Below are 12,850 nucleotides of genomic sequence, written 5' to 3'. Positions count from 1 at the left end.
TGAGCCACAGCACCACTTCCGGCTTTTTTCTTTTTGCTTATGTGGTGCTGAGGAATCGAACCCAGGGCCTCAGGCATGCAAGGCAAGCGCTCTGCCACTGAGCCAACTTCCCAGCCCTCATACCCTTAACTTTAATGGAAAGTTGTTAGAAGAACAGCACTGGGGGTGGGAAGGTGGCTCAGTGGTAGAGCGTTTGCCTTGCGTGCATGAGGCCCTGGGTTTGATTCCTCAGTACCACATAAGCAAAAATCAAGTGGTAGAGTGCTAGCCTTGAGCTGAAGAGCTGAGGGACAGCACCCAGGCCCAGAGTTCAGGCCCCACAACAGAACCCCCCCCCAAAAAAAAAATAGAACAGCACTGGTAATACAGAGTAGCATATAAATATAATAAAAACAATGACACCACCAAGTTCCTTTCTGATCTTTGTCAGGACACAACTTTCCTAATTAGTTTGCCTTAAACTGAATAAAGGCTGCATAAAAATTCCTTACCATATCCCACTTCCAACAAAAACTCACTCTTTTAATTAAGGATTACTGTATTGGGTGGGGCCCTGGTTCTTGTTCTGTTCACTTTCTTAATGCCTTTTTCATGCTCCCATTTAGGTAAAAGTGTAATTTACCACATATAAGTGAAAAGTATCAGTTTGCTTATTCAATTTTAGGTACAGGTTGGTGTTGCTTGATGTGGATGGTAGTGCAGAATTGTAAAAGTAATATGCAACTATGCGGAATGATCTTAATCAGTGCGAAGAATTATAATTTTCTATGAATCTTTTTAAATTCTCTTTGGCTATAAACACATAGCAGTGTCTTTGGCAGCTTTCTTGTTGATCTTTCTGCTTGCAGACTCTTTCCTCTGTCTTGCCATCAGTCATATGTTGACACCCTGGTGCTTTTATGAGCAGTTTATAATTTATACTTTTTGTATTAATGTAATTTTAGATATTTACCACTTAATTTTTTTGTAAGCAGTGTTTCAGCATTGTTTTTCTCTAAGTTTCCTTGTGTATCTCTGTGCAAGAGTTATCCTAGCATATTCTGTTCCTGGAATAAGTTCTTAAGTGATATGAAAGAACATCCTATATTATTACCAGGTATTTTGAAATTACTTTTGTCATTTTTTTAAGTTTATACTCATTCTTCAGTAATGCCATTGATATTTCTTTTTTTAAGTTTATTAGTATACATTGATATTAGAAACATTTAAAGACTATAAGATATTAATAGAGATGACATTGTTCCATTACCTTATTTTGGTGGGCTTATCATGGAAACATAAGAATAATATTTTTTTTTTCTTGGCAGTTCCGGGGCTTGAAATCAGGAACTCAGGACCTGGGCACTGTCCCTGAGCTGCTTTTGCTCAAGGCTAGCACTCTACCACTTGAGCCAAAGTGCCACTTCGGTCTTTTTCTGTTTAGGTGGTACTGAGGAATCTAACCCAGAGCTTCATGCATGCTAGGCAAGCATTGGACCACTAAGTCAGATTCCCAGCCAAGAATATTTTTGGATTGCTTCATGTACCTAAGGGAGAGGTATCAATCTAGTGGGTTTAGATATGATGTGTAAGTAGATTTCTCAGAACCAGCCAGTAGTTAGGCCTGTGACTCTTTAGATGTTATATCTTCATTGGTGTTCTAAATTAGCACTATCACAAACACATCATAACAATATAAGTAGTTCATGAATAAAGCATTAAAGCATGTTTTATGTCTGTCTCCAGCCTTTTCTTTGTAGTAGCTAAAGCACCTTTTTGGTTCCCTTTTGTTCTTTTATGTTTATTTTCTTCATCAAAAGAAATATGCATGCTTATGTTTATAAAGACACTCAAGAATTGTTTTCTTTTTGTGCAGGGGCCTGAATTAATGAATAAATACGTTGGTGAATCTGAAAGAGCAGTTCGAGAGGTAAGATTGTGCCTTCCCAGCACCGTGTGTAGGAGGCCACACGCCCTCCTGCAGGGCTTCCATTGTGCTTGGGGTAACAGACTAGGAAATACCCAATTCCAGGTTTTAGTGGCATATTTTTGTTCAGGCAAATATTATTTTATTCAAAATACAATTTTTGACTAGCCATAATATTGTTTGTTTTTAATGATCATAATAACTGACATTTATTTTACCCAGTAAAGGTATTTTCTAGGTACTGCTATCATTTCTCTATATGAAATGAAAATGTCAGCATTTATAAAGGAGTAAAAGGGATCTCAAAATGACATTTCAGTGCTTTAAAGTAGATAGTTTAAATTGAATAAGCTTTATACAAAAAGTTCACTCTGTTGGCTACTTATTTTACATCTGCCTAATGGTTAGGCAATATGTCATCCTTCTAGCTCCTACATTCTAAAGCCAAGTCATTCATTCATTCATCTATTTATTTTCTTTTAAGTGATTATACAGAGCAGTTTATAAATACAGTGTATCTTGATCATTGTCATTCTTTTCAACATTCTCACCCATCCTTCCTCTGCCCTCCCCTTTCCTCACTCTTCTTAATTTTGTAGAATATACATTGGATTCTTGTCTGCATTTTCCCTTTTTTTTCAGCTTAATTCATCTACCCCTTTCTTCTTGCCCAATCCCATCCATTTCAAGAACCTGCTTCCTGGTGTTTTATTTTGCTGAATTTTGACTTTGCTTTTCTAAGGAATTACACAATTTGAGATCTTCTTACTCAACCATATTTCAGTAATACTTTTGTATATACTTGCGTGCCACCCAGTAGGTTTACATGGGTTTGTAAGCTCAATGTCACTTCCACATATAAGGGAAAATATGGAGCCTTTGTCTCTCTGGGCCTGACTTACTTCACTTAACGTGATCTTTTTCAAGTCTCCATTTCTTTACAGATGGTACAATATCATTGTTTCTGTACAGATGGTACAGTATCATTGTTTGTTTTTCTTTTCCTTTTCCTTTGTTTTTTTTTTTTTTGCCACTTTTGGGGCTTGAACTCAGTGCCTAGGCACTGTCCTGAGCTGCTTTTGCTCAAGGCTAGGACTCTACTACTTGAGCCACAATGCCACTTCTGGCCTTTTCTCTTTATGTGAGGAATTTTACTGAGGAATTGAACCCAGGGCTTCATGAGTGCTAGGCAAGCACTCTACCACCAAGCCACATTCCCAGCCCAATATCATTCTTTCTAATGGATGAATAAAATTCTATTGTGTAAATACACCACATTTAAGGCTAGTTCCTGATTGAAATTGTCAATTTTCAGCTTTCAAATTGAAATCAAATCTAAGGTTTCTGGATTTTGCTGATCTTTTTGTAAGGTGTTGTTCTTTCATTTGATGAACCTTCTTCATTTGGAGGGAGCTATATTAACTGGCAATGTTGTGCAAAGTCAAGGCACATGGAGTTAGTATATGGATGACAAGTCTTGAGTTTTCTAAGCAGGGATTGATCTGCCTCACATAAGTCGCTATATGCTTAAAAAAGTTAAGGACAAGAACATGCGAATAATAATAGAATAGATAGCCCTCATTGGTGAAATAATTGAGTACCAACCAGAAATATTAGAGATTTGAATATGAGGAAAATTTTAAGGTTTTTTTTTTGTTGTTGTTCTCCCTCCTTAACAGGGTGGCTAAGGGTGGTGGTGCACTCTTAATTCTTAATTGGAGAGGCTGGAGGAAGAGGAAAAAGACCATTCTTGGCAAAGTCAGTGAGACACTATCTCAGGAACAAAATACAATACCAGACAGCTGGAGAGTGGTGCAAGTGGAGCAGATCTTGTCTACAATGGCAGAGATCTTGAATTCAATCCCTAGTACTGAAAAAAAATAGTAGATGGTTACTTCATAAAATATTAATCAATAATAACAACATGAAAATGGCAATACTTCCTTGTACTAATGGCTTGATGACTTTCAGCTTTGCACTTTTCACTTGGCTTTATTCAGCCAATGCTGATGCTTTACCACTTGAGCCACACCTCTACTTTGGGCGTGTGTGTGTGTGTGTGTGTGTGTGTGTGTGTGTGTGTGTGTGATATTGTCTCACAAAATTTGCGTGTGTGTGTGTGTGTGGTATATTGTCTCACAAAATTTTCTGCCCTGGCTGGCTTTGAACGATGGTTTTCAGATCTCAGCCTTCTGAGTAGCTAGAACCTAAGCCATTAGTGCCTGGCTTATTTTTAGGTTTTGTAATCATACTGCCCTTGTCTCCAAAAAATGGGTGTGGATTCCTATAGTCTGATGTTGCCTGCTTTGTAGCTTATTTCCCTATAGCATTCCAGACATATTTGTCAATCTCTGATTTTGATAGCTTGATTGGCTTCTGCTTGAACCAGTCTGTATTTCTCTAAGATGTGACCATTTTTCTTGTCCTAGCATTTCATCATCAGTTATTTCCCCAGATAATCAGCAAAGAAATGAGTAAGGTGTTAATGTTGACTTTTCAGTAGGAGTGTTTTATATACTAATCTGTGGGTGATTTTATGGTCTTCTTTTTTTAAACATATTGATAATATTTCTCACTTATTGAGCTTTTACTGTGTTCCAGGCCTTGGGCTAAGTATATTCTTTTCTTTCAGTTATTCATTTCTTAAAATAATATTTTGAGTTAGGCATTTTTTTTTACTATCTCCATTTGCTAGTTGTAGAAATTGCTGTTGAGGGAAATCAGATTCCTGCTAAAGTTTACCTACCATCGAGTGATGAGGCTGAGATTTTCATTGAGATGGTCTAATTGCTTACTTCATTGCTTCCTGTATGTCTATGTGAATAGCTGTTGGGAGTCTTATTTCTGTCATCATAATTGAAGAAGTTGATGTCACATCTACTGTCAAGGGCTGGATATCTTTTATGCGAAACACACAGAGTAGTTGATTTGTATAGAACAGAGTAGTTCTAAATAGTTTTCCTACTTAAACCAACTACAGAGTTTGCTAACCTATGCATAATGTGGTACTCTTTCTACCAGATCTTCCGGAAAGCAAGACAAGTGGCCCCTTCCATTATTTTCTTTGATGAACTTGATGCTTTGGCTGTTGAAAGGGGCAGGTAAGAAATACTTAATAGCATATTAAATATTAGTGATTGCATTATAAAGTAAATAAATAACATTTTGTAGACAAATAGGATAGGTGCCAGTGGTTCACACATGTGATTGTAGCTACTCAGGGGCTGAGATCTGGGGATTGCTTTTTGAAGCCAATTTATGTAGAATAGTCTGAGAGACTCTATTTCCAATTAACGAGCAAGATACTGAACTGAAGGTGTTTCTCAAGTGATAGAGCACCAATAATGAGTGGGAAAAAAAGCCAAATGAGAGTAAAAGACTCTTGAGTTCAAGTCACAGTACTCTCTCCCCCCCCTCTCTCTCTCTTTCTCTCTCTCATACACACACACATACACATGCACACACACACACACACACACACTCAAAAGTACAAACATAACTGGATTAATAGTCATTAGTTGCTGTAGTTGAACCCAGTTTTAAGAAAGGTGTTACTATATAGTTTTTAGACTTCTCTGGAATAAACTGTATTTCTTAAAATTAATGTACTAGAATATGAATTAGTATATTCCTAAATATCCTTTATCCAAAATGTTCATGATCATAGTATTTTAGATTTCGGACTTTCTTTGCAAGCTGCTTAATAATCTAAGGCAGCACTGGCAGGTACCAGTGGCTCATGCCTGTAATCCTAGCTACTCGGGAGGCTGAGATTTGAGGATCGTGGTCCAAAGCCAGCTGACGCAGGAAAGACTGTGAGACTCTTAGCTCCAATAAACCACCAGAAAACCAGAAGTGGCACTGTGGCTTAAGTGGTAGAGCTCTATCCTTGAGCTGAAGAACTGAGGGACAGTACCCAGGCCTAGAGTTCAAGCCCCATGACTGACAAAAAAAAAAATCTAAGGCAATAAAAAACTGTATTGTCATTTCAAATAATGTTGAGTATTTTTCCCTACTATATATGTTATATATGTTTGGAAGTCCTTAAAGTGAATAAGTACTGACTTCATGTTGGGTTATGTTGGATAATGTTAATTCATGACCTTTATATTCTAGATATACATATTTATTGGTTATAAAATTTTTCTGATAGTAGTTATAGTGAAGTGAAGCATTCCTGTTATCTTCATTCTTAGCTAGAACTACCTCATCAGGTAAGAATATAAAGAATATAATTATTTTCCTTTTTTTATTTTTGTGCCTGTCCTGGGGCTTGAGCTTAGGACCTGGGCATTGTCCCTGATCTTTGTTTTTTCTTTCTTTCTTTTCTTTTTTTTGCTCATGGATAGTGCTATACCATTTGAGCCAAGTTTCACTTTTTTTTTTTTGGTGGTTTGTTAGAGATAAGAGTCTTGTTAACATTCCTGCCCAGGCTGGATTTCAGCCTTTTGAGTAGCTAGGCTTACAGGCATAAGTCACTGGTATCCAACAAGAATATAAATTTTCACTAAGAAACTTAGGAGCTTTGATTACTCTGTACCACACTATACCCATTTGCTGACTCATGTATCACTGTTGTGTTTGAGATCGTACAAAGGGCACAAATAAACTCATTTGCCTTACCTATCAGTGAAGAAAAAAGAAGCCAAAGAAGTTTGCTGAAGTGGGATGACCTGCCATATTTCTGTGACATGATAGCCATCTGATTTTTTTATTTAAAAAAAAATAACCCTGTTTAACATGTACATCAGGAAATATGAGAAGCAGAGAATACAAATAGTCTTAGCAGTAAGATACATGGGTTAAATATGAGCTACATGGAAGGTAGAATGGGTAGCAGAGTTAATGTACTATGTGATTTTTTTTTGTTTCTTTGGTATGTTCCTCCTCCACAATATAACGCCTGTTTTCACTGTATTTGATTGCTGTGCCCTGCATCTTGTATATATATTTTTCTAATGTGTGGATGGGAAGGGAAAAGAATGCTTAAATAGGGATACCGGTTGATCCATTGTAACAATGAGATGTACAAGACATTATGTTGAAAACAAACTTTACAACTTCAGCGGGGGACAGTGAGGGCGGGGAATAATTAGGGAGGTGGGGAAGGAAGGGATAGTAAGGGAGAAACAAAGGAGGAGGCAACAATGCTCGATAGGAAATGTACTCATCACCTTACTCATATAACTATAACCCCTCTGTATAGTATTTTACAATAACAAACATATAAAAAATAAAATCTTTTGAAATAAAAGTAATATTCAATGAGGCACTTTGTAGACATAGTCTATCATAATGAAAGTGTTATCTGCCTGTCGTCCCAGCTAATTGGGAGGCTGAGGTAGGAGAATCACTTGTTTCTAGGACTTTGGGGCCAGTATAGGTAACATAATCAGACCCTTGTGTCTTTAAAAAAAAAAAGTGGGGGAAAATAATAAAGAAAAGTGAAGATACGGTTGTAAAATAACATAAGCTAAGTAAAATATCCTAAGAAACACCAAGGCTCAGTCCCTACATGCCTTTTATATTTATATAAAATTATACACATACAAATGAATTCTAAGATAAAAAACAGAACTCTTTTTTTAATTTTAATTTTTTGATTAGTCTGTCTTATTTATGTATGATGTATTTACATGAGAGAGGAAACCTTGAGGGAAAAAGGGTGAAAAAGTGTAGCAGTGATGCTCACTGGATTATCGATGAAAGTGAACTATACAACTTGTGGGTGGAGATGGGAGGGAGGGACTGAGAGAGGGAGGGAACGGAAGACACTGTATGAAAAGAATTGTACTCATTATCTGACTCATGTAATTGTAATCCCTCTGTATATCACCTTTATAATAATAATGTAGATCTTTAAAAAATAGAATGTCATTTCTGCATTTACAGAGTATATATTACAGGCTCACGAAAAACCCTGTATCTACAGGAGTAAAAATATAATGTCCCTTTTAAAAGGAACTTAGAATCATTCTGAGTTATCTTCACAAGTTATAAACCTCCTATGGACTGATATGTAAATAATGCTTAACACATACTTGTTGCAAAGATTGAATAAATAATTTGAATTACAAGAAAATCGTAAGATCTAAGAGACATCCAAGATTTTAAAAATTTAAATTTTTGTTGTTTGGGAAAAGAAGAAATTGATCTGTTTCTAGTAAGAGTACATTTTGACATTTTGTTGTATGACTATAATGTTAAAAAGATGATTGAAATGTTTTGACATTTTGTTGTATGATTAGAATGTTAAAAAGATGATTAAATTGATAGGGAAATGAAAAGCAATTCAGTCACTGCTCAGTTAAAAGTTCATGGGCTGGTTTATCTTCTATGAGATATAAATATCTCCCCACATAGCCTGTGATAATAATTGCACCGCTGTTTCTGCACTTAATCAGTTAATTTCTTTTTAGAGAGATGAAGGGAAAAGAACTGAGCCAGCTTTCATTGCAAATGAAGATTCCAGGATTTGCATTCACAAAAAAAATCTCTGAGGTAAAAATGATCAGGAAATAAGGCAGCCTCTTTTCCAGGGATATTTGGTGAATTCATGCCATTAAGCACTCATCTAGGGATTTTTTTTTTTTAGATATCATTATTCTCAATGACACTTCTTGAGCTGGGCTATAAAATTTTTTAATGTGAGTTTTATGGTGATTTTTAAAAATTTCATAAAATCATAAATTTTATAGTTCTGGAATGTGATTAGAAGTGATTTATATAGAACCTCTTATTTTTCAGAAAGAATAGAAAGAAGCCCTTAGAATTTAAAGGAATTATAGGCTGTGGAAGTGTGTGGTTCAGTGTGGTTAGAATTCCAGCTGGGCAAGCAAATAGAGCAGGTGTAGAGACTGAGTTCAAACCCCAGCATTACCAAAAGAAAGATGTATAAGACACTGATCTATAAATTAAAAGTCTCATACAGAGGTAGGGTGGAATTATTTTATTAGAATTCAAAAGCAATTATGTGAATGATTTCTTTGCAATTAGTTTTGAAAATTTTAGTATTGTCACAGTAAGGTTTGTTTTGTTTTGGTAATGCCACTCCTTATTCTATTCCCATATAACAAAATTATTTTTCTTTCTTAAAATCAGGTGTGTGTGTGTGTGTGTGTGTAGAGGAGGAGGTGATTAATTTATTGTGACATTTCCATCCATATAATCCATACACTAAATATATTGCAACCTGTATTATCTCCTTTATCATTCTTCCTTACCTCTTCCCTAAAACAATTTCAGCAATTGTTCTAGTTTCACACATGCAAACAATCGTTCTTCAATCATATTCATCCTCCGTCATCCCCCTTATCAGCCTAACCCTGACCAACTAGTAAACTGTCCTCCAGCAGAGCCTATTTCTCCACACTGACCCCTTTGCATCACAAAGAAGTTTTCAATATGGTTCTTGTGCTATTTTCACCTATAGTTGAATTGTATTTCAAACTTATATGATAGGTGTTAGCACATCTTTTCCGTAACTAGCAGTTACTAGGTATTCTTACCTCTGGGAGCCATATTTTCTGCTATACTTGTGTTTGTTTGTTTGTTTTTTGTCAGTTGTGGGTCTTGAACTCTGGACCTGAGTGCTGTCCCTCAGCTCTTCAGCTCAAGGCTAGTACTCTACCACCTGAACTAGAGTGCCACTTCCGGTTTTCTGATGGTTTATTGGAGATAAGAGTTTCATAGCCTTTCCTGCCCTAGCTGGCTTTGAATCTTGATCCTCAGATCTCAGCCTCCTGACTAGCTAGGATTACTGGTGTGAGTCACGGCGCCAGGCTGCTATACTTGTTCTTAGCTGCTATGTGGTACAGAGAATCCATGGAAAATATATAACCAAATGAACAAATGATTGGCTAACCATATTTGATCCTTTAACATATCACACTGTCCCTTTGGTCCATGGCATTTTGAATAGGAATAATTCAGAAAAGTGATTTGACTTCTGAAAGGAAAGAATTATTTTATGAAAGTCTTGCTTTAAAGCTGGATTCTAGTGGCTCACACCTGTAATACTAGCTACTCTGTATGCTGAAATCTGAGGCTCACAATTCAGAACTAGCCCAGGCAGGGAAGTCTGTGAGGCTTGTCTCCAATTAGTCACCAAAAAGCCAGGAATGGAACTGTGGCTCAAATGATAGAGTGCTCTTCTTGAGCAAAAAATCCTCAAGACAGTGGCCAGGCCTTGAATTCAAGCCACAGAATTGGTCCCATTGGCTTTAATATTTCTATAGTTAAATGCTTTCATTTTTCAAATGTCATATTGTCTATTTCAAGCAGATTATAAAGTTTTGAGAAATCATTTTGTCACATTAATGATTGAACATTTGTACATGAACTTTTTCCTAGAGTTGGGTTTGATTTCCTAGCTGTCAGTTTTATGGTTTATGGTAAATCTTTGAAAGTCAGCCAAAATTATTTCTCTGCCCATAAAACATTTTTTCTATGCCAGTCTCCAGCTAGTTGTCAGTCATCTGGGGAGATAAGAGAGAAATAAAGGCAGTATGGACATTAAGAATCTAAACAATGCCCTTTACTCCAATCTTCAGCAGTAATTGCAACCACCTTTTCTTCCTATACAAAACAGTAATTGAATACATTGATTGTCCTCTCCCTGGTTACAAATGGCTAGAGATATTAGCAGCATGTTTTTGAATATGAAGAATTTAAAACAGTGAAGTAACTTCACTTACATGCTACATAATCAAAGAATTTAGAAACTGTAAGGACTTATGTATATGACTTACGTATATATTAAGTATTGGATTACTATGAATAAGAGAATGGAGGATCAGAGGAACTAGAAGTTATAATCAATGTGGTTATCAGCGGAGTTGGACATTCACCTTATAAACAGTTGTTTTGTTTTGTTTTTTGTCAGTTGTGGGTCTTGAACTCTGTGCCTGGGTGCTCTCCCTCATCTCTTCAGCTCAAGGCTAGCTTTACCACTTGAACTACAGGGCCACTTCCCAGATTTTCCTTTAGAATTAAACAATTATACCATCCTGAAGTTTGGGAGTTTCCCCCGTTTTACTGGTGTGTATTCACTATTTGGTGAATGTCTGTTAACTTCCTCTTGGTGGTTTTTTTTTTGCCAGTCCTAGGCTTGAACTCAGGGGCTGGTTACTGTCCCTACGGTTCTTTTGCTCAAGGCTGGCACTCTACCACTTGAGCCACAGAACCATTTCCAGCTTTTTCTGTTTATGTGGTACTGAGGAATTGAACTCAGGGCTTTATGCATACTAGGCAAGCACTCTACCACTAAGCTACATTCCCAGCCCTGGATTTTCTTTTTATTAATGTGAAGTACCCTTCCTTGACTCCATTTACAGATTTTAATTGAAAGTCTGTTTTATCAGAGGTCCATTTGCTCAAATCTTTTTCCATCCTTTCATCTTAAGTCTTTGTCTTTCTCTGTGAGATGTGTTTCTTCAATATAAAAATTGGTTGAGCCAGACGCTGGTGGCTCAGGATTGTAATCTTACCTTTTTTCTTTTTTCTCCTGTTGTATCAAAATTCAGGGAGAAATGAAGTATATTTAGATCAAAGAAATGCCTTAAAGATAAATAAAAACAACAACTCATGGTAAATAGAATATCTATAATGATAAAAGGTGACACATCTTTACCTCCTGTTCCATTTACATGTCTTAACAACACTGATCCTCTTACTTTCTGTGTAGATTCTTTGTTGTCATCATGTCTTAGTGTTCCTATACGAAATTTCTTTCTTTCTTTCTTTCTTTCTTTTTGGGGGGGGTCCGGTTGTGGGGCCTGAACTCTGGGCTTGGGTGCTGTCCCTCAGCTCTTCAGCTCAAGGCTAGTGCTCTACCTACCACTTGAGCCACAGCGCCACTTCGGCTTTTTTCTTTTTGCTTATGTGGTGCTGAGGAATCGAACCCAGGGCCTCAGGCATGCAAGGCAAGCGCTCTTATCACTGAGCCACCTTCCCAGCCCCCCTATACAAAATTTCTATAGCTGGAAGTCTTCAGGGTATAGTTCTTTTTGTGTTGCCTTTTTCTCATGTAGTAGGGTGCATTTAATGTTTTTCCCATACGTCTTTATGCTTGAAAGTTAATTTCAGTGTTTTCCGTTTAGTATTCCATTATCTGAATGAACCAGTTTACTCATTCACCTTTCAAATGGCATTTGGTTCCTTCCAAGCTTTAGCAATTATGAATAAAGCTTCTAGAAACATTTGTATATGAATTTTTGTGCAAACAAATCTTTCATCCTTTCTGTTCAATACTAAGTAATATAGTAGTTGGCTTGCTCCCCTCCCCTCACTAGTAACACCTAGCTGGGCTGAATTTGAATCCTGCCTAGAGCTGGCCACACCTGAAGCCCCACCTGCAGCCCTGTTTGTACTGGTTACTGTCTTGCTGCTTTTTTTTTTTTTTTTAAGGTCATGGAGCTTGAACTCTGGGCTTGGGCACTGTCCCTAAACTCTTCAGCTCAAGATTAGTGCTTTACCACTTGAGCCACGGTGCCTCTTCCGGTTTTCTGGTGGTTCATTGGAGATAAGAGTCTCATGAACTTTCCTGCCTGGGCCGGCTTTGAACCACGATCCTCAGATCTCAGCTTTCTGAGTATCTAGGATTACAGGCATGAACCACCGGTGCCCAGCAAACATTTTAGTGGTGGTGGTCTTGGGGCTTGAACTTTGGACCTGGGTGCTGGCCCTGAGCTCTTCAGCTCAAGAAAAGTGCTCTACCACTTGAGCCACAGTACTACTCTGTCTTGCTTTTTAATACCTGGGTATATGCCTAGATGACAGTGAGCACTAGTCCATACTATTAAGCCCAGCTTCTTCTGTGGAAATGGAAGCTCAGGAAATGGTGTTTCTTTTATCCAGAGTAGGCCTGGAACTTCAGCCTTCCTAATCTCAGCTTCCTACAGGTTGGATGACAGTTATGTATGTGCCACCATGTCCCAGTACTAT

At 37.2% G+C, this 12,850-nt stretch overlaps 1 protein-coding gene across 1 annotated transcript in view; it reads left to right on the top strand.

The window, feature by feature from the left end:
- Positions 1–12,850, top strand: part of Spata5 (spermatogenesis associated 5) — a 119,730-nt gene that overhangs the window by 48,261 nt on the left and 58,619 nt on the right. The window contains exons 12-13 of the mRNA XM_013022111.1: positions 1,856–1,909; positions 4,928–5,007. Of these exons, the coding sequence (XP_012877565.1) occupies positions 1,856–1,909; positions 4,928–5,007 (134 nt within the window). The remainder of the gene's footprint in view (positions 1–1,855; positions 1,910–4,927; positions 5,008–12,850) is intronic.

This window comes from Dipodomys ordii, unplaced genomic scaffold (assembly GCF_000151885.1).
Source record: "Dipodomys ordii isolate 6190 unplaced genomic scaffold, Dord_2.0 Scaffold60, whole genome shotgun sequence".
In the NCBI taxonomy this organism is placed as follows: Eukaryota; Metazoa; Chordata; class Mammalia; order Rodentia; family Heteromyidae; genus Dipodomys; species Dipodomys ordii.
This window is presented reverse-complemented; position numbering and strand designations above follow the sequence as displayed.